Source organism: Hyla sarda, chromosome 4, assembly GCF_029499605.1.
Source record: "Hyla sarda isolate aHylSar1 chromosome 4, aHylSar1.hap1, whole genome shotgun sequence".
In the NCBI taxonomy this organism is placed as follows: Eukaryota; Metazoa; Chordata; class Amphibia; order Anura; family Hylidae; genus Hyla; species Hyla sarda.
Window position 1 is genome coordinate 309,865,145 of NC_079192.1, and position 22,051 is coordinate 309,887,195.

A 22,051-nucleotide genomic window follows, 5' to 3' on the forward strand; every position below is an offset into this window, starting at 1 on the left:
CAGTGTGGAAAAGAAGGATCGGACCAGAGAAGTGATGTGGAACAAAGCTGGACCACTTTATTGAGAATAAAGCAAAGCAAACAGGAAAACGCATTTCGGGAGACAACGCCCCCTTCTTCAGATCAGTGATAGTGCTATACAATACATACAGGGTTTAAATACAGTTACATTTGGCGCCAAAATAAAAGGGAGAGGGCCAAACTACAATGCAGTGAATAAAGTATAATTTGCAGAAAAAACAAATAATTGACATTAGCATGAATAAAGAAAAGTAGAATCAAGGTAAGAATACAATCCAGGTGGTGACATGCAGGAATGACATGCCAGTGTAGTACAAAAGTATTGGACAGATTATTGGTAGCCAGGGACCTCAGTGGGCGGAAGTAGTTGTCTCTAAGGTAGTGGCGGCCGTGTCTGAGAGCAATGGTGCGTTCTCATAGAGACTTTTGGTTGTTTTAGAACAAAAACAAAGCTTCTCTATATGAACCAAAAACTAAATTTGTAAAACCTAGAAATGGTTTATATTAATAGGCTTAGCAAATGCAAATCAATTCAATGTAGAGTTCTAAGAGAATTGCCTCTGCCAGATCCTCTTTCATAGAGGCTCTTAAGTCAGGCGTCATTATTTTTAGGGCTGAAAATAATCTTTCGACACTGACTTGGGTGGTTGGCATTGCAGTAACTATTTAGTAAGAGTCTGAGTCGGTGCATTGTTTGCCGACTCCAGGTACCCAATATTTCCTCCGACTCCTCGACTCAGACTCCACAGCACTGCATCCTAGCCACCATGGACTTGGTGGGTAAAAAAAGCCACTCCTTTCAAATAAAAGTATATTGCTTTAATATATTTATTTTTATTTTTTTATTTACACTTGCAAATCTACACCAATCTATATTAGATTGCTTATGTAGATCAATGTAATTCATAAGCATTTCATTGGTCTATGAGATGAGGCCTGGTTTTTGCTCCGATATACATTGTTAGCTATGAGACTATATATAGATATAGATATATATAAAACTTCCTGTTACGCCTAGCGCTCCGGGTCCCCGCTCCTCCCCGGAGCGCTCACGGCGTCTTTCTCCCTGCAGCGCCCCGGTCAGTCTCGCTGACCGGGAGCGCTGCACTGTCTTGGCCGTTGGGGATGCGATTCGCACAGCGGGACGCGCCCGCTCGCGAATCGCATCCCAGGTCACTTACCCGTCCCGGTCCCCTGCTGTCATGTGCTGGCGCGCGCGGCTCCGCTCTCTAGGGCGCGCGCGCGCCAGCTCTCTGAGACTTAAAGGGCCAGTGCACCAATGATTGGTGCCTGGCCCAATTAGCTTAATTGGCTTCCACCTGCTCCCTGCCTTTATCTGACCTCCTCCCATGCACTCCCTTGCCGGATCTTGTTGCCTTGTGCCAGTGAAAGCGTTTAGTGTGTCCAAAGCCTGTGTACCTGAACTTCTGCTACCCATCCTGACTACGAACCTTGCCGCCTGCCCCCGACCTTCTGCTACGTCTGACCTTGCCTCTGCCTAGTCCTTCTGTCCCACGCCTTCTCAGCAGTCAGCGAGGTAGAGCCGTTGCTAGTGGATACGACCTGGTTGCTACTGCCGCAGCAAGACCATCCCGCTTTGCGGCGGGCTCTGGTGAAAACCAGTAGCCTCTTAGAACCGGTCCACTAGCACGGTCCACGCCAATCCCTCGCTGACACAGAGGATCCACTACCTGGAAGCCGAATCGTGACAGTAGATCCGGCCATGGATCCCGCTGAGGTGCCGCTGCCAAGTCTCGCTGATCTTCCCACGGTGGTCGCTCAGCAATCGCAGCAGATTGCCCAACAAGGACAGCAGCTGTCGCAGTTGACCGCCATGTTACAGCAACTTCTGCCTCTGCTACAGCAGCAACCATCTCCTCCGCCAGCTCCTGCACCTCCTCCGCAGCGAGTGGCCGCTCCTAACCTCCGCTTGTCCCTGCCGGACAAATTTGATGGGGACTCTAAACTCTGCCGTGGATTTTTGTCTCAGTGTTCCCTGCATATGGAGATGTTGTCGGACTTGTTTCCTTCAGAACGGTCTAAGGTGGCGTTCGTAGTAAGCCTTCTTTCAGGAAAGGCCTTGTCTTGGGCCACACCGCTCTGGGACCGCAATGATCCTGCCACAGCCACAGTCCAGGCCTTCTTCGCTGAACTCCGGAGTGTCTTCGAGGAGCCAGCCCGAGCTTCTTCTGCCGAGACTGCCCTGTTGAACCTGGTCCAGGGTAATTCTTCCGTTGGCGAGTACGCCATACAATTCCGTACTTTTGCTTCTGAACTATCCTGGAATAATGAGGCTCTCTGCGCGACCTTTAAAAAAGGCCTATCCAGTCGCATCAAGGATGTGCTGGCCGCACGAGAGATTCCTGCCAATCTGCAAGAACTCATCCATCTAGCTACCCGCATTGACATGCGTTTTTCTGAGCGACACCAAGAGCTCCGCCAGGAAAAAGACTTAGATCTCTGGGCACCTCTCCCACAGTATCCGTTGCAATCTACGCCTGGGCCTCCCGCCGAGGAGGCCATGCAAGTGGATAAGTCTCGCCTGACCCAGGAAGAGAGGAATCGCCGTAGGGAAGAAAATCTCTGTCTTTACTGTGCCAGTACCGAGCATTTCTTGGTGGATTGCCCTATCCGTCCTCCACGCCTGGGAAACGCACGCACGCACCCAGCTCACGTGGGTGTGGCGTCTCTTGGTTCCAAGTCTGCTCCTCCACGTCTCACGGTACCCGTGCGGTTTTCTTCTTCAGCCAACTCCTCCCTCTCAGCCGTGGCCTGCTTGGACTCCGGTGCCTCTGGAAATTTTATTTTGGAGTCCTTTGTTAATAAATTCAGCATCCCGGTGACCCGTCTCGTCAAACCGCTCTACATTTCCGCGGTCAACGGAGCCAGATTGGACTGCACCGTGCGTTACCGCACAGAACCCCTCCTGATGTCTATTGGACCCCACCACGAAAGGATTGAGTTCTTCATTCTCCCCAACTGTACCTCTGAGGTCCTCCTCGGTCTGCCTTGGCTCCGGCTTCATTCCCCCACCATTGATTGGACCACCGGGGAGATCAGGAACTGGGACTCTGCCTGCCACAGGAAGTGCCTCTCCCCCCCTCCCAGTCCCGTCAGGCAAGCCTCTGTGCCTCCCCATGGCCCCCGTCCTGGTGTCACACTGCCCCGTGCCAGGCCTCGCCCTCTGCCCTCCCTCCCCATTCCCACTCCTGCTGTACTGCCTGCCGTTGAGGAAACCCTCCATTCTTTCCCGGTGTCCTCATCCCAGGGGAGGCAGTTACCGGACAAAGAGAAGGGGAGACCTAAGGGGGGGGGTACTGTTACGCCTAGCGCTCCGGGTCCCCGCTCCTCCCCGGAGCGCTCACGGCGTCTTTCTCCCTGCAGCGCCCCGGTCAGTCTCGCTGACCGGGAGCGCTGCACTGTCTTGGCCGTTGGGGATGCGATTCGCACAGCGGGACGCGCCCGCTCGCGAATCGCATCCCAGGTCACTTACCCGTCCCGGTCCCCTGCTGTCATGTGCTGGCGCGCGCGGCTCCGCTCTCTAGGGCGCGCGCGCGCCAGCTCTCTGAGACTTAAAGGGCCAGTGCACCAATGATTGGTGCCTGGCCCAATTAGCTTAATTGGCTTCCACCTGCTCCCTGCCTTTATCTGACCTCCTCCCATGCACTCCCTTGCCGGATCTTGTTGCCTTGTGCCAGTGAAAGCGTTTAGTGTGTCCAAAGCCTGTGTACCTGAACTTCTGCTACCCATCCTGACTACGAACCTTGCCGCCTGCCCCCGACCTTCTGCTACGTCTGACCTTGCCTCTGCCTAGTCCTTCTGTCCCACGCCTTCTCAGCAGTCAGCGAGGTAGAGCCGTTGCTAGTGGATACGACCTGGTTGCTACTGCCGCAGCAAGACCATCCCGCTTTGCGGCGGGCTCTGGTGAAAACCAGTAGCCTCTTAGAACCGGTCCACTAGCACGGTCCACGCCAATCCCTCGCTGACACAGAGGATCCACTACCTGGAAGCCGAATCGTGACACTTCCAATCAGCTGCATTTACCACAGGTGACTCCAGTCAAGATGTAGAAAGATCTTAAAGGGTTACTCTATTCCTAACCAAAGGATAGGGAATAAGATATGTGATCGCTGGGGCCATGGACCGTGATCTCTGGTCTGGCACTGCAGCTTGGAGCCTCTATTCATGTCTATGGGAGGGGGTATGGCAGCTAGTACATAGTAGGGATCGACCGATTATCGATATGGCCGATATTATCGGCCGATAATCACGATTTTGGGCGTTATCGGTATCGGCAATTATCTTGCCGATAATGCACCCACCGCACCGCGACCGCCACCCCCTCGACCCGCCGCACCGCACCCCTGACCCACCGCACCGCGTCGCACCCCCCACCGTGATGCTGGGCGGTATACCGGTATGGATTTTTTCCTATACCGGTCGGGCCCCTCCCCCACCCCCCGAGTCAAGAAAAAAATTTAACTTACCCGTAATGGGGGTGGTCCAGGCCATCCTTCCTTCATGTAGTGTCCGGGGGCGTTCCGGGTGAAGAGTGAACTGGTCCGGGCTGTCCTTCTTCTCCCATGGTCTTCTTCTCCACTCTGGGCAGGCTCCGGCCTAGTACATTGCATAGACGCCGCTACGCCGTGACGTCAGGTGCGTCGCTGCGCACGGGCGTCACTGCGCACGGGCGTCACTGCGCAGCGACGTCTATGCAGCGTACTAGGCCGGAGCCTGCCCGGAGTGGAGAAGATGACCGCCGGAGAAGTACAGCCCGGACCGGACCACCCTCCACCCGGAACGCCCCCGGACACTACATGATGGATGGATGGATGGCCCGGAGCACCCTGTCAGGTAGGGGAGAGAAGCTGGTGGTGGCGGAGGTCTATGGCCCCGCAAAAGCCACTGCAGATCATTGATTTAAAGCGCCCGCTTTAAATCAATGATCTGCAGCGGTGTCTCAGGGGGTTAAATAGCCGATAACTTATACCGGAATATCGGTATAAGTTATCGGCCCTAACCTGCACCGATTATCGGTATCGGCCCTAAAAAACCGATATCGGTCGATCCCTAGTACATAGCAGTCGCGCCTCCACCCATAGACATGAATAGAGGGGGCACGACGGCTGTGGTTGCCCATCATCCGCCACAAAGCAGAGTTCGTATGACTGGGGTGCTGCATTGGAGATTGCAGGGGGACCCAGCTGCCGGACCACCACGATCAGACATTTTATAAATAGGCGATAAGGTGTTTAGGGGTGAAGTACCCTGTCTGGTGAAAATGATCTCATTCCCCCTAGCGACAGGATAGGGGATAAGTATCTGTTCGTTAGGGGGGTTCCGACCGCTGGGATACTCCTCCTCTGTGAAGAGAGGCGTACCTAGTGCCCCCTGCACACCTGGCGAGGTGCTTTATCGGCCCCTCCCACCTCACACACCTATATAGATTAGATACTTTACCCCCCCCCCCCTTGTTTGGATTAGACATTGTAATCTCCTATATGGATTAGATACTGTGATCCCATCTATGGAACTGGACACTCTAATCCCTATTTTATGTATTAGACACTGGGCCCCACCCCCATATGGATTACATAGTTTGCCCCCTGTGCCCTGTATGGATTAGATACTGTCACGGTATGACACTGTGCCCTCCTCCAGATGGATTAGATATCATGCCGCCCTGTATGGGTTTCATACTTTGCCCCCCTAAATGGATTAGATACTTTAATGGTATGCTATTACAACCCCCCCAGGATTAAGTATTATGTCCATATGGGTGGCAGAGTATCTAATTTATAAATATGTGTACACTATCTAATCTAATATGAGGGGGTGACAGAGTATAGAATCTAAACAGAAGGAGCACAGTGTCTAATACATATATGGATTACATACAGTGCTCACCCCCCATATGGATTAGATACTGCGCCAGAGCTGAACTGGACCAAAAAAACAGGTCTGGGCATTTTAGACAGGCAGACTTTTTTTTTTTTTTTTTTTTTTGGTGGGGGGTCCGACCCCTGGGACCTCTATTAATTACATTGGTTCAAGAGGCTCTCCAGCTGCTGCAAAGCTACAACTCCCATCATGTTTAGAGAGCCTCATGCATTACGAGAGTTGCCGTTTTGTATCGGCTGGAGAGCCACAGATTAAAGTACAGTTTCTCCCATTATAACTATAGAATTTACAATTGACTCCAGCTCTGATGAGACAGTCAGGAGAATACGCAATGATATCATTGACCTGAGTGACGTCTTCTCTGACTTTTCTTCTTCTTGTCCAGATGCCAGGACAGCTCCATCTTCTCTTCTGCAGAGTCTGATGGCCGGACATGGTTGGCTCCTCACTTTGTCAGAATATCCTCATCTTGTATATGCCAAATACTCTGCCCCTTAAAGGGCTACTCCGGTGGGAAACTTTTTTTTTTTTTAAATTTATTTATTTATTTTAAATCAATAGGTGCCAGAAAGTTAAATAGATCTGTAAATTACTTCTATTAAAAAATCTTAATCCTTCCAGTGCTTATTAGCTGCTGAATACTACAGAGGAAATGATTTTCTTTTTGGAACACAGAGCTCCCTGCTGACATCACGAGCACAGTGCTCTCTGCTGACATCTGTCCATTTTAGGAACTGTCCAGAGCAGCATATGTTTGCTATGGGGATTTTCTCCTACTCTGGACAGTTCTTAAAATGGACAGAGATGTCAGCAGCGGGCACTGTGCTCGTGATGTCAGCAGGGAGCATTGTGTTCCAAAAAGAAAAGAATTTCCTCTGTAGTATTCAGCAGCTAAGTACTGGAAGGATTAAGATTTTTTATTAGCAGTAATTTACAAATCTGTTTAACTTTCTGGCACCAGTTGATTTAAAAAAAGTAAAAAAAATTACACTGGAGTACCCGTTTAACCCCTTAAGGACCAAGCGTTTTTCTGTTTTTGCACTTTCATTTTTTCCTCCTTACCTATTAAAAATCATAACCCTTTCAATATTGCACCTAAAAATCCATATAATGGCTTATTTTTTTTGCACCACCAATTCTACTTTATAATGACATCAGTCATTTTACCCAAAAATCTACGGCGAAATGGGGGAAAAAAAATCATTGTGCGACAAAATCGAAGCAAAAACACCATTTTGTAAATTTTGGGGGCTTCAGTTTCTACGCCGTACATTTTTTAGTTAAAATTACACTTAATCATATGGACAGAATAAAGATAAATAGGTTTGATTTTGTCGTACTTTTGGAAAAAATCATAACTACATGCACGAAAATTAATACATTTAAAATTGTCCTCTTCTGACCCCTATAACTTTTTTATTTTTCTGTGTACGGGGTGGTATGTGGACTCATTTTTTGTGCCGTGATCTGAAGTTTTAATTGGTACCATTTAGTTTTTGATTGCTTTTTATTCCTTTTTTTTTGTTGTTTTTTTTAAATTTTTTTTTTAAATGATATAAAGTGACCAAAATTACTCTATTTTGGACTTTGACATTTTATTTTTTTGTGCATACGCCATTGACCGTGCGGTTTAATTTACGATATATATTTTTTTTATAGTTTGGACATTTACGCACTCAGCGATACCACGTATGTTTATTTTAATGTTTAAATATTTTTTATATGGAATTTGGGAAAAGGGGGTGATTTAAACTTATAATAAAGAAGGGGTTAATGTGTTTTTTTTATTTTTTTTATTTTTTTTTCCTTGTCCTCTTTGATTCCTCATACAGATTTTTGTAAAAATTCTAAAATTCTGTTTTTACATTCTTAAGGGGTATTGAATGTAGAATGATTGGGGGAGGGGTGTAGACTTGATTGGGTTATTTTATTTTAAAGGGGTACTCCGACGCGAAGACATCTTATCCCCTATCCAAAGGATAGGGGATAATATTCCTGATTGCAGAGGTCCCGCCGCTGGGGATCCCCGTGATCTTTCACACAGCACCCTGTTACCATCGGCCCCCAGAGCATGTTCGCTCCGGGTCTGATGACTGCCGATCATGGGACCAGAGTATTGTGACATCGCGGCTCCGCCCCGTGTGACGTCACGCTCCGCCCCCTCAATGCTAGCCTATTGGAGGAGGCGTGACAGTCATCAGACCCGGAGCGAACATGCTCCGGGGGCTGATGGTAACGGGGTGCTGCGTGAAAGGCCATACTTACTGGTCACTGTTACAAGGGCAGGGTAGACATCTATTCCCATCATGATGCAGATCAGCCACACTACTATATGGGGTAGGTCGTACAGGTACAAAATACTGATGAACAACTGCTCCCTCCTACTAAACAACCACTCGCATGCCTAAAGTACAATGGCCTTTACATAAAAAAAAAGTCATGGGCTGCCATGACAACTGATTGGATCCCTACAATTGTGTCACAAGGAAGTTTACCACCAATGGCCCACAATATAATGTTCTAGATGTTGCCATCACTATTGATCTTTGCATAAAGTGCCTGTCACCAGGAAATTCACTGTTTTATGTGGCATTCAAGTGTCAAAGAGGAGTGCCCAAGAGTCTATGCCCTTGGCTGCAACACCTCACCACTGTGCTTCCCAGCACTCTCCTTGTTTAATTGACGGGGCTCAGCGATGGTAAACACACAATGTGAGACTGATGCCGAACTTGGCAAAGCCTTTGCGTGTGTCGCTTGTCCAAATAGAATGAGGGCAGGGAAGCACAGAAGACCAACTGGACTTGCCTCTTTGACCCTTTAATGTCACTTTTGGAGAAATACTGACACAGCCAAAGTAAAGCCTGTTAAGATTTGATGCTGCCAGTAGTTGCGGCAATGACAGACTACCTTTTGAAGGGATTATGCAATGAAAAGAAATGTCTAGAACAAGTGTGATCTATTACAGTGCATGTAGGTTATTTGCTGTTTCATGCTGCCACTAATTCTACGTTCATATATCTAACTCTGGTCAATGGTTAAGTGATGTTTTCATTCCTTATGTGGCCATATATCCCTAATACAGACAGTGCTTGCATTGTAATTTGCCTGTGATGTCATTTTTTTTCCAGGCATCAAAGCAACAATGTGCGCTTTTTACTTCCTATCTTACAATATATTCTTGATCTAATTTCCTTCTTCCTTGGTCTCCCTCTAATTTTCCGGTGTAATGACGATCACAGTCATAGGACAGTCTCATGTTCCTTGTCTTATTTGGCTTTCGGAATTAAAAATGACTTAATAATTCTAACAGACCCTGAGGAGCCTCTGTGTTTTCTTTGCACAAACATTGCCGTCTTAGTGTTTAAACAGTGTAACGCAAATGTCTCTATTGTACATCTGCTGTCGTAAAATATGTTCACCCTGGTAGGCGAAAACGGCAGAAAAGTTAACTTTGTGGGTCTGTATTTTGTAATACAACTCAGGTCTACTATGTTAACTATTTTACAACTTTAATAACTTTACCTAATGGTCGTGTCAGATCTGTCAAATTGTAAAATCTGAATAATTCCCTTGTTCCTCTAACTTAAGTGTGTGTGTGTGGGGGGGGGGGGCAACTTCATTTGGAGCTGTAATGGATGCCATGAAGCGAAGTTGCTACTTAGTTTCATTTAAAGGGAGTGTCCAATCTTGTTAGGCAGCAGGCATCTAGGGCTGGAAAATTTACTATGCCACCCTTGCCTCTTCTGTCCAGCGTTGGCACTGTATTGCGCATTTTCCTGCCTCTCTTGATGATCTAATCCCACTGAGGCTGCAGTGGGTTCAGAACATCATGCGCAAGGCGTCATGGGGAAAATATTGGGATGGAACAGAGAGCAGACGGTAGATTGGGTAAGGTGGACATGATCTAGTTAGATATTTATAGCCCCAAACTGTCTGCTGCTTACTTATCAGACAACCCTTTAACTGTCTTAAGTGGACATTGTAGTCCGCTGCAGGCATCCTCCATTGTATGCATTTTTTGCTGGGGATCGCCCCTAGCAACGGACTACAAGGGCAGGATCTGCTCCCCCAGTATAAATGCGCAACTGCAGTTGGGGTTGAGCACCTCCAGCCATTTGAGACCACGTTTGTTGTTGTTGTTTAAAAATTTATACTTGGAGGTGTGTAAAATCCCTATGTTAATGCGCCTTGAACACTTTCCAGGCAGCATTAAGGTTGCACCTGTGAGGCCATGCACCTATATCAGCCAACTTGGGTGGGGCTTGTAGCCTCTCTCCCTCCTTCCATTGTATGTGTGTTCAGTCACACTGGAGGGAACTGGGAGCAGGCTGCATGTCGGCCTAGTGCTACTGTAATTGCCCACTGGCCCCTGGTTTTTGCTTATTACGCACAGGTAGGTTAGCGTTAGGTCCCGCGCCATTTAAGAAACCTTGGCGTTGGTGTACGGGCTCTGGTGTGTCCTTCATATAAGGATACACTGGCGAATGTCTCAATTTTAACATCAGTGTTGAGGGATAGCCAAGGTCATTGTTTACATCTACCACAGTAGTGCACCCATATTCCTGTATTGTATTAAAGGGAACCAATCATCAGATTTTACCTATATAATGCTTGGTAAAGCGTTATATAGGGTAAAATTGTTGTCCTCACCATCCCCGGGGGACGCTCCTGCCCCCAGGGATGGTGAAGATATGAAGTTATAAACTAGTCGCCGCCACCGCCGTAAGTAGTCACCTGGGCGGGGAGCTCTTCTCGCCAACTCCCGTTCTTCGGCCGGGAGCGACGCCCCCTCCGCTTGATTGATGGGCCGCGTCATTGTTCCGCTGACTGAGCAGAGCGATGACGCTGCCCATCAATCAAGCAGAGGGGATGTCGCTCCCGGCCGAAGAACGGGAGTAGGTGAGAAGAGCTCCCCGCCCAGGTGACTACTTGCGGCGGTGACCAGTTTATAACTTCAAATCTTCACCATCCCTGGGGGCAGGAGCGTCCCCAGGGGATGGTGAGGACAACAATTTTGCCCTATATAACGCTTTGCCAAGCATTATATAGGGTAAAGTCTGATGATTGGTTCCCTTAAGTGGACATTTTTAGGAAAGTTGGGGGAACACCTCTCCTTCACCCTTTCCAGAATTTGTTGTAACAAAGACGTTTCAAATATCCTGAGGTAAGGCTCGATCTTTATTGCATTAAGGGTTCAAAGGTTTGTTTTTCTACCCAAAAGGTATTCATGGCCTATCCACAGGATGGGCCACAAATAGTCAGTCGGCAAATGCCAGCACTGTGCACCCTTGCAGATTAGCTTTCACTGGCATGGCTCTGGAAAGAAAATGTACAGGAGCAGGAATCTTTGGCTTTGGACATTGTTTGTGGTGGTAGCGTTGGCTAACTGACAGGCAGCTCCCATTCACTTCAGTGGGAGCTGCTGTGAAGTTACCCAGCGCACCCCACCAGTTACTGTAACTATTGATGGCCTAGACAGCTGACACTGGCTTATTCCTCCAAGAACAAACGGGCCCAGTGGAGAAAATCCATCACACACGACCCCTCACGGCGGGAGACTGCCATTACACCTTTAGAGTCCTCTGAACCAGGCTGGTTTGGTTGAGTTTAGTATAAGGTGTATGGGCATGTTTTACTAGGAGCATTACCTTCTAAGAATAGGGTCACACCTAGAGCATCTGCAACATATTTCATGCTGCGGGGAATACACTCTGAATGCTGCTACAGCAGAAACACAGGACTACCTGACTCAAGCCCTGTGTAAGGCCCTACGCAAAAAAAAGTGTAAATGTAGCATCAATTTGAGTTTGAATGTTGTTTCTTTTGAAGATATGAATGATGGCCTACCTATATCTTCATATTTCTCGTTCTGGTTGCTCTTTCTGAAGCAGCTTGCAGCGATAGTTTGCTGGTGAGGCCATATCGGCTGTCATGTATTGTTATAATGCATTTTGAAAACATCTCCATGTAGTAAAGCTAAAGATATGGGGAAGTAAGTGAGGACTTATCATGACCAATGAATTAGTTACTTATGCTTGTATTTGTCATGATATGTCATACACGTCATCTGCTGTCATAGTGAAAGAATTTCCTAGTGATCGGCTCACATGTTCCTCTCAGAATTGGCTCAGGAAGCAGTAGTGAAAATGCATTCCTTCAACCCATCCTGTTCTCACCTTCTCTGCCGCTTTGCTTGTCTGGAGGAATGGTTCGGAGCCGCCACTGGGCGTCAGCTTTTTTGCAGGCAGGAAGTCCATGTCTTTCCTCTGAGCAGTGCCATGATGTCATGGCTTGGCAGTAATGTAAATAGTGTGTGATGGAGACTAAGAAACTTCTGGCATTTTCATGATTTAGATGTGAGACGTGTCCACCAAGAGGAGCTTATAAGAACACACCTTATCCATGTTATATTTTTTCAGTACCGCTACTTGTATCAGTTCCTTCTGGTCTTGGACCCACATGTTACTTTATAGTTGTGTCTTGAGAGGAACTGAGCATGTGCGATCATCACATAGCTAGGACAAGAGGAAAAATAAAATTCCATTCAAGGATGGGAAAATGTATATAGAATTTTATGCTTGTACCGCTGTACACTTAGTAGTGGGGGTGAATGGCATTGCAGTGTTATCCAATTCACTTGAGTGGGACCATGCAGCTACCAAAAGTGGTCCACAGCACTTACATGAGGAACCCTAAAACAGCCAACTGCCTGCTTTCAATGACCACCACCAGACCAAATGCTGTTGATAAAATGTTCTTTGGGGCATTTAATGTTTGTTGCAAGCCTTAGGGTCTGTTCACACTACAGAAATTCAGTTAGGAATTTCTTTGCTAATTTTCCACAGTGGTTCTGCGCCTTTCATGCATGCAGCAGAAAAGATTTGGATTTGGCGCTTATATTTATGGCAATCTGCAGCAGACATACTTGCTGTCCCATAGACAGGCGGGACTTCTCTGGCATCTTCTGCCAGAAGATTAAACCTATTCAGTTTTCCACCAGAATCCAGTTCCACGTTGAAGGTTCTGTCGCGGAACTACCAAAATGTAAACTGAGCAGCAGAATCCCATTGAGATCAATGGGAGGGTGCTCCAAGCGGAATGCCGTTCAGAATTTCCATAGTGTGAACAAGCTCTTACAGTTACTACACATGGCTGGTGACTGAACGGCACAGTTTTCTTTTAATATAAGGGTCTGTTTACACGGGCAGATTTTGCTACAATTGACTTAAATGTGTCCCCAGAAAATCCCCAAATCTTCCACTATTGCAAAATTTCTGCTAACCCATCAAATGGTAGCAAAATCTGCAAAACTTGTAAGTACAGTATAGTCATCATAGCAATATGAAACCAGAATTTATGGAATCCTAGAGAGCATGGTGAAGATAACACCAGTGGATTATTATTTATTCCGGTAATTAATTTAGATTTCAATAAGCATTTTTAGTTATTGTATCTTGTAACATAATGGAACTCATTTTACCTACTTGTTATGTTGAATCAATTTTAGGATTTCTTTAGGGAGGGACAGTTATAAGGATGTGGATTGTACATGTCAGCACTCTTTTGTAACTTTAAAATAGTGCCAGGAAGCAGGTCTTTCCTGGCGGCAGTGCTGGGTCTGTATAGCTTCCATTTTCCTCTTTATATGTGTGTGTATATAATATTATGACTAAAACCCCGAGTTACTATTGGGCTCTGGAGACAACTGCAGGTATTAAAGCCAATACATGTTCCTTTGCGCTAGCTATGTGTTAACTTTGTAAACCCATTTCTTTTAATCTAATGTCCTTTTACCCGCTACACTTGACAGTCTAGACTTGCCATTCGCAGTACTCTAGGTGCGCTGCTTGCAAGAGTGACCATGGGCTTCAGCTCACGCAAATGCCATTGCACATTTGTCTGGCTAATCGGGGAGGTGTCTGACTCTATTTCCCTCATTTTAAGGATAGGCCATCATTTTTATTAGAAAATTCTTTTAGTAGTTACTTTGTTTTTTTTAAAGGGGTACTCCATTGCCCCAGCGTTCAGAACATGTCATTCCGAAAGCTGGCTGCGGGGTCGTGACATCACGGCCACGCCCCTTCTGATGTCACTCACGCGCCCTCAATGCAAATCTATGGGAGGGGGGCGTACATCCCCCTCCCATAGACTTGCATTGAGGTGGCATGGCCGTGACGTCACAACCCTGCACCCAGCTTTTGGAACTAAATGTTCCGAACGCTGGGGCAGTGGAGTACCCCCTTTAAGTCACTAGGTGGTTACACCTTCTTCGCAGGTGAACACTGTCAATCAGGTTAAAGTGTGTTTAAAACTAAACATATTTGATATTGCCTCATGCGTAAATGTCCAGACTATTAAAATATAATGTTAATGATCCCGTACTGTAAATGGCGTGAAAGTAAAGTCCAAAATTGCTGCTTTTTTTTTTTTTTTGTGACATTTTATTTAAAATAGTTTTATATACACAAATGTGGTATCAATAAAAAGTACAGATCACGGTACAAAAATTGAGCCCTCATACCGCCACTTATACGGAATAATGAAAGTTATAGGTCGTCAAAACGTACTAATTTGGTAAAAAGTGTTTTTGTTTATTCCCCCCCCCCCACAACAATAATAGAAAAGTATGTAATCATGGGTATGATTTTAAAGGGGTACTCCGGTGCTTACACATCTTATCCCCTATCCAAAGGATAGGGGATAAGATGCCTGATCGCGGGAGTCCCGCAGCTGGGGACGCCTGTGATCATGCACGCGGCACCCGTTTGTAATCAGTCCCCGGAGCGTGTTTGCTCCGGGTCTGATTACGGTCGACCGCAGGGCCGGCGGCATGTGACGTCACGTCTCCGCCCCCGTGTGACGTCACGCTCTGCCCCTGAATGCAAGCCTATGGGAGGGGGCGTGATAGCTACATGTTTTTGATTGGCCTGGGTCAGTGACCATTAGATACAGCCAGGAGAGGTATTCACCCAGTGCATTCTCTCTCAGCTCCATTCCAAACTATAAGATGGACTTCTGTAGAAAGGTTAGGGGACTGCCTCCTGTCGTGGGGGAAGCGTTACTCATAAGCATGCTTCTCCCCCCTCATCCTAGCAATTGGGGGGGGGGTCTGGACACCCAGACCCCAGCTAATCAAAACTTTTGTATGTCTCTATGGCATGTCACCTATGGGTGGTTGGGGACCTCTTGTTGTTTTCCTCTACATCCCACTTGGAAATTCCGTTGTGTGAACATGGCCTAAAAGGGTAGTCTGTGGAACTGATTATATCATACACTTGTCCCCAATCCACAGGATAGGGGATTAGTGTCTGATCGTAGGGAAGTCCGACCGCTGGTGATAGGTTGAGCAGGCTGTCGCTAGTGCTTGTCCAGGGAGGTCAGGGCTGTAGCGCTGGTTAAAGGGGTACTACTTTAAATCAACTGGTGCCAGAAAGTTAAACATATTTGGAAATTACTTCTATTTAGAAATCGTAATCCTTCCAGGACTTATTAGCTGCTGAATACTACAGAGGAAATTATTTCCTTTTTGGAACACAGAGCTCTCTGCTGACATCACGAGCACAGTGCTCTCTGCTGACATCTCTGTCCATTTTAGGAACTGTCCAGAGCAGCACATGTTTGCTATGGGGATTTTCTCCTACTCTGGACAGTTCCTAAAATGGACAGAGATGTCAGCAGAGAGCTCTGTGTTCCAAAAAGGAAATAATTTCCTCTGTAGTATTCAGCAGCTAATAAGTCCTGGAAGGATTAAGATTTTTTTATTAGAAGGAATTTACAAATCTGTTTAACTTTCTGGCACCAGTTGATTTAAAAACCAAAGTTTTTTTTTTTTTTTTTTTTTTTTTTCTTAAAGTAGAGTACCCCTTTAAGTAGACTGGGCCCCATACAGGAGATTGTGGGCAGTTCCACCCCTTCCCTCTCCCGATCAGACATTAGAACATCTCAACTTTATTCATATGTACAAAGTCAAATCCAAAAGTGTATGACACTATTTTTCGGCCACGCTTTTTTAGTGATTACATTTTAAAATGCATTTTGCATGGAAAGTTACTGTGTAGACCTTTTCGTAACAGTTACAGCTACCTGGTTCTTTGTCGGTGAGGCTTCCTAGGCTGAGTATTTAATGCAGGCTAATATGTAGCCTGCAGGTAATGGCTTTGTGTGTGTAAAGCCCTGAAACCTCCTATCTAAGAGTGTTTATTCAATAATGGATTATCTCAAGAGGTTTAACCTCATGGCCCACTCTCTGCATAGCCTAGATTAAGGCTCTTTTAACAAGCTCCAGTTGTATGCTGCTCTTCATTTGTGAAACACGCGCGCTTAACCTTGGGATAAACTGCCTTAGCAATGGCATGTCAAAACCTTTTTATTAAAGTCCCCGCAGGTCTGTGCCAAAGCGGCTCTTTTGGCTCCGCGCCCATGCAGCCGGTTATCTGGGCAATTTAATACATTTGACGTGGAGGGAGTCGAGTGGCGTGTTGGTTTTGGAAAGGGAAGTGGAAAAAGAAGGCTGTATCTTGTATTCTTACTGCTCTCATTCTAGGATGCTTTAGTGCCAGAGGAGATGTCGTATGTGTCGTGCAAGTTAACAATAGCGGTGGAGACAAATTCTGGATGACGCTTGTCCGTGCCCCTAACCTGAATGGCACTTATGTGATAGTGCTTGAGCTTGGGCCATGCATGGACATGTGCGTATATACTGAAGTTTCTTTATAACCGTGCACGTTCATACATGGGCATTGTAGTTCATCAGATCATCTACTGTAACTGCAGTTGGTGAGTGGTTTTGAGCTTAATATAATAAAGCTCTGAATGGCTACATACTGCATCCAATTTAGTTTCACTAACCAGCAAAACCCTAAAACAGTGGTCTCCAAATTGCGACCCTCCACCTTATGCAAACCTACAACTCCCAGCATGCCCGGACAGCCGTTGGCTGTCCGGGCATGCTGGGAGTTGTAGGTTTGCAACAGCTGGAGGGATGTAGTTTGGAGACCACTGCCTAAACGGTACATACACATGTGGCATATTTGCTGCGGACCTTTCCCGTGGAATTTCCATGCAGAAAATCTGTAGCATTTACCGTAGCGGCATAGAAGATGAGATCTTAAAATGGTCATCCACACGCTGTAAAAAAATAAAAAATAAAAATTAAAAAAAATGTATTAAAAAAATGTCCTAATAAAATCCATGTAGAGATTGAACTACAGTTTTTTATTTAATTTATGGTGGGAATACACTGCAGATTTCTTGAGGATTTTCCATGGGGCAAAGTCTGCTGTAAAAAACACCTGGGATTTTGAAACAAATTTATTTGTCTCAGTCTCCAGTTTGGGAAACCTCCGGATTTTCCGGGGGCTGGGGACGTGATGTCACGACACGCCCTCTCCATTCATGTCTATGGGAGGGGGTGTGATGGCCGTCACGCCTCCTCCCATAGACCTGAATGGAGGGGGCATGGCGTGAAGTCACGTCCCCAGAAACACAGAGGTTTCCGAAACTGGAGACACAGCTCCCGCATAGAATGTGGGTGCTGCAGGGAGATTGCGGGGGGCCTGCCGCTGGGACACCCCGCAATCTCCCTGCAGCATCCGCATTCTGTGCGGGAGCTGTGTCTCCAGTTTTAGAAACCTCCGAGCTTCTGGGACTGGGGATGTGACTTCATGCCACGCCCCCTCCATTCGGGTCTATGGGAGGGGGCGTGACGGCCATCACGCCCCCTCCCATAGACATCTTATCCCCTATACTTTGGATAGGGGATAAAATGTTTTTGCCCGGAATACCCCTTACCCTTGCTTAGGGTCATTTGTAGGTATATCACTTAGTTGTTTAACACAGTGTGCTACAGTGATGAAAAGGCATGTCTAGGTATGTAACCTCTGTCTATAAGCTCTACTTTGCATTTGTTTAACTTTTTTTTTTATTTTTTTATTTTTTTTTCATGCTAGGTTTGACATCTACCGGAAGGTGCCCAAAGATCTAACACAGCCCACCTACACTGGCGCTATAAGTAAGTAATATACTGATTCTATCCTACATGCTACTTTACATAAAGTGCCTACACCTATAGCAGAAACACTAGTGATTTGGGGTGGCATCATAAGTCATGTTTTTACAGTCATATTAGGTGACTTCTATCCTTTTTGGCCTTGTTGGTTTGATGTGGCATTATTTCATTACTTTATCGATGGTAGTTATGTTAAAGGAAAACTGTCAGTAAACTCCCCCACACTAACCAGAGGTACTGGCTGGTAGTGCAGCAGAGACTGATCAATTTGCTGCCTACCATGCCCAGATCCGTCCTGCCATTTGCCCGTTATCTTTTTTTTGTGGATATGCAAATTAGCTGCTAACTGGCACAGGCGGGGTTACAAAGCTCATTCTGGCACTCTGACGTCAGCGACGCCCGGCTTATGAATATTCATCCCCATCTGTCCGACTGTTCCTCCCCGCTCTGTACTGGACTCCACTGAGGAGGGATGGGATGAATATTCATTAGCCGGGCGGTGCTGTGGATGAGCGGCACTGATGTCAGAGTGCCAGAAGGTGCCTTGTAACCCCACCTGTGCCAGAGAACAGCGCCTTTGCATATCCACAAAGAAGATAACAGGCGAACGGCGGGACGGATCCGGGCATGGTAGGCAGCAAATTAATCAGCGTCCTTTCAGTTTTCCTTTTAAGGCAAGGCTGGTATTAAAGTTTACCTCTACAGAAAGTATGTATGTATGTTTTTATCCTGTTGCAGAAATGCAACAGGTGTATTGAGGATGATCTGCTTGCTCCAAAATATTGCCGTTTTTAATAAGGGCAAGGGACATCTTACAGCCTTGAAAAGACAGTGGATTTTTGATCCTATGCTACTCTGGGGTGTGAAATCGAAGGGGTTCCTGACTTATACTTAAAGGGAACTTGTCATCACTTTCATGCTGCCTGAACCACCAGTCATTGGGAGGACCCCAGCGCCTTCTCCAGACACCACCAGCCTAGCTTTATAAATCTCTCCTATAGCTAAACAATGAGAAATCTATCACTCAAGGCTAGAGATAGGAGGGGATACCATCAGGGACCGCTCTGATGTGGATTGGGCAGGATGAAAGTAATGACAAGTTCTCTTTAACTTCCATGAGGAAGCATGGACATGCTGCAAGGTAATACCTGGGCTTTTGTTACCCAGAATAGTCATTAGTTGGCAGCTGATGTAATGTGGAGCAGGACCTGCAATACCAGGCAGAATGTGGAACAGGAAAAGTAAGATCAGCCAGGGGCAGCACACTAGAAGATAAATCCAGGAATATGGATATCAGGTACAGTCTAGAAACATTAACAGCAGGTGTGAGTCCATAAGCTGGAAACAGAAAGACAGATATTGGGAACACACTAGGACTGATCCAAGAGCATGAAGCCCATGAGTGCAGCCAGGAGCATGGTCATAGCACAGAAATAGAGCTGTCACCAGGAGCTGGATCCAGGCTGGAACAGAATCAGCAGTATCTGGAATATTAAAGGTGTACTCTGCCCCTAGACATCTTATCCCCTATCCAAAGGATAGGGGATAAGATATCTGATCGCCGGGGACCTCCGATCTAGGCTGCGGCACCCCAGACATCTGGTGCTCCATGCCGGATGACGGGCGATGCGGGGTAGAGGCTTGTGACTTCACGGCCACGCACCCTCAATGCAAGTCTATGGGAGGGGGTGTGGTGGTAGTCACGCCCCCCTCCCATAGACTTGCATTGAGGGGGCATGGCCATGACATCACAAGCTGGGCGTAACAGGAAAAAGAACTAAAAAGAGCCCAGGAGAGAAAAAACAAAGAGGAGTGATTCATATAAAATCAGGCTACAGAAACCAGTAAGTGACCTGGTCAGCTGTGTATTGCTAGGCTGTGGTGGACATAGTGCACTCACCTCATCCACACAGCACATGAATAGTTCTCAAAACCAGAATGATGGTTGTCTAAAAAGCAACAAGCGGATTGGTTTTAGGGCTTCTAATAAATGGATCTGAAAAAGGAGCTTTAGAATGTCAATTCAATTTCTTCCAAAAATGATAGTCACATGCGGGCTAAGACATTTCTTCCTGGTATTTATTTCCTCTGACATCAATGCAGATTTGCACTATAACAATGCTCTTTTGTGCCTCACACATAATAATCTTTCAGGTCCCAGTTATCCGTGGTCACCGGGCATAGTGACTGCCAAGTCTGCTACGTTAACCATTTGATGATTAGCAAGAGAAAAGAGTAACTGTGTTTCTGTGCAACCATATGATTACATTCTTCCTGCCATAATGACGTGTGACTGGGTGCCCATTATACTTGAGGGACTTCTCATAGTCTGCCATGGTGTCATGGACTCACATTAAGGAGTAGACTTGCCCATCGTCTCACCTTTCCCTTCATGTGACATAATTCTGTTATATGACAAGCTGATGTTCCCTAATTCCCAAAACACCTAGGCCCAGATTTATGAAACTGTGTGTGTGTGTAACTCACACAGTTTGATTAAATCTGGGCCCTATTGTTTAGAAGCTAAGGTAAAACGTATCAATATGATTGTGAGGTGCCGAAACCTCTGCCAGTCATCTGTTTGCCACTACCAAGGCACTACCATACACAGTGAAGCAGATAGCGCCATACATGGTGTATAGGTCCTGCTGGGTTACTGCAGCTCCTCTCCCATTGAAGTGAATGTGAGTTGAACTGCCACTACACAATGTACAGAGCCATCTGCTTCCTGCTCGGTTTCATTGTGTATGGCAGTGCCATGGCTGTGGCAAACTGCAGAGTTGCCATCTACTTACAGCACTGATCTGTGGATCAGACTTATTGTGAACAAGAACAACCCGATTAAAGGATTTTACCAGGATCAGGACTTGGACTTTGGGTCTAAATCATATAAACTCTTCTGATCAACTTTTTTTAATTTTTGTTAATGATTCGTTTTACCATAACAATAAAACAATGATACATTATGGTAAAACAATGATAAGATTTACCATAACAATAACAGTACCCTAATGTGAACTTTTTTTTTCCGCAGTAATAATTATGTCACTGCAGCTCTTCTTAGAGCATGTACTGTCATAATGTCCTTTCATGTGCTTTCTTCCATGCTTTTAACAGTCCCAACATAGAAATAAAATACATTCAGATTTATTTCCATCTACATGAATGCTGTATCATTTAGAGAGACCAAGGACTTATTCAGCTGTGAGCACTATTACCTAGTACGTGAGCCATAGAAACAGCTTATCGGCTTTGAAGGGATTTTGTGCGGGCCGGAAGTCTTGCTGCATCACCAGGTCAATGAACTTATTCTCTTAACCCCTGTCACCAAGGTGTACACATTGCCATTGTGCAACATGGAAATGATGGGAGGATACTTTAATTTCTCAAAGCCGTGGGAGGCCACAGCAAATCGTGGTGTGAGCCACCAGCACTATGATGACACTATTAATGAAGAAAATAAAGGAATCCTTGAATCAGATAGTGTTGTCTATGGGGAAAAATTCAGTGACAGGTTTGCCGGGGCAGGTAACTGCATATGTGTAAATTTAATTTCATTATAGTACCGTAACTTTTTGCAGGTTAATTATGGTTAGGTAAGTTGTAATAGTCCTTACTACTTATACCCTCTATATATTTAAAGGGGTACTCCACTGGCCAGCGTTAGGAAGTAAATGTTCCAAACGCTGTTTTCCCGCTGCGGGGTCGGCATTGAGGGGCGTGGCCTTGATGTCACGAGGGGAGTGGCCAACCCCCGTAGCGTGAAAAAAGCATTGGGAACATTCACTTCCAAATGCTGGCCAGTCGATTACCCCTTTACTAAAATGTATTTTTCTTTTAATACCTTGTTAATGGTACATGAATACATTTTGGGTGCCTACAGCACATCTGCTCCATAGGCTGGTGACAGTTCCTTTGTGTTGAGGCAACAAGCATCGTCATGGGTACACTACATGGATCGAAATCTCCAGCCATATATCAGGGTCTCCATCCCACTGACTAGGACAAAACATTATAGGTTTATGAATGACTGATATAACATTATATAAATAACATGTATTTGCAGTACCACAGGGAGCGGGGATCCTCCATCCCTAGAGGGCCCATTCCATTTCTGACTTAT

The 22,051-nt window shown here is 46.1% G+C and overlaps 1 protein-coding gene across 2 annotated transcripts in view; it reads left to right on the plus strand.

Moving 5' to 3' along the window:
• ERGIC1 (endoplasmic reticulum-golgi intermediate compartment 1) overlaps positions 1–22,051 on the plus strand; it is a 104,754-nt gene that overhangs the window by 16,813 nt on the left and 65,890 nt on the right. For both annotated transcript variants that reach the window (XR_008892787.1, XM_056574835.1), the window contains exon 2: positions 17,870–17,931. Coding sequence is in view for 1 of the 2 variants with exons in the window: in XM_056574835.1 (XP_056430810.1) it covers positions 17,870–17,931 (62 nt within the window). In the remaining variant the exon portion in view is untranslated. The remainder of the gene's footprint in view (positions 1–17,869; positions 17,932–22,051) is intronic.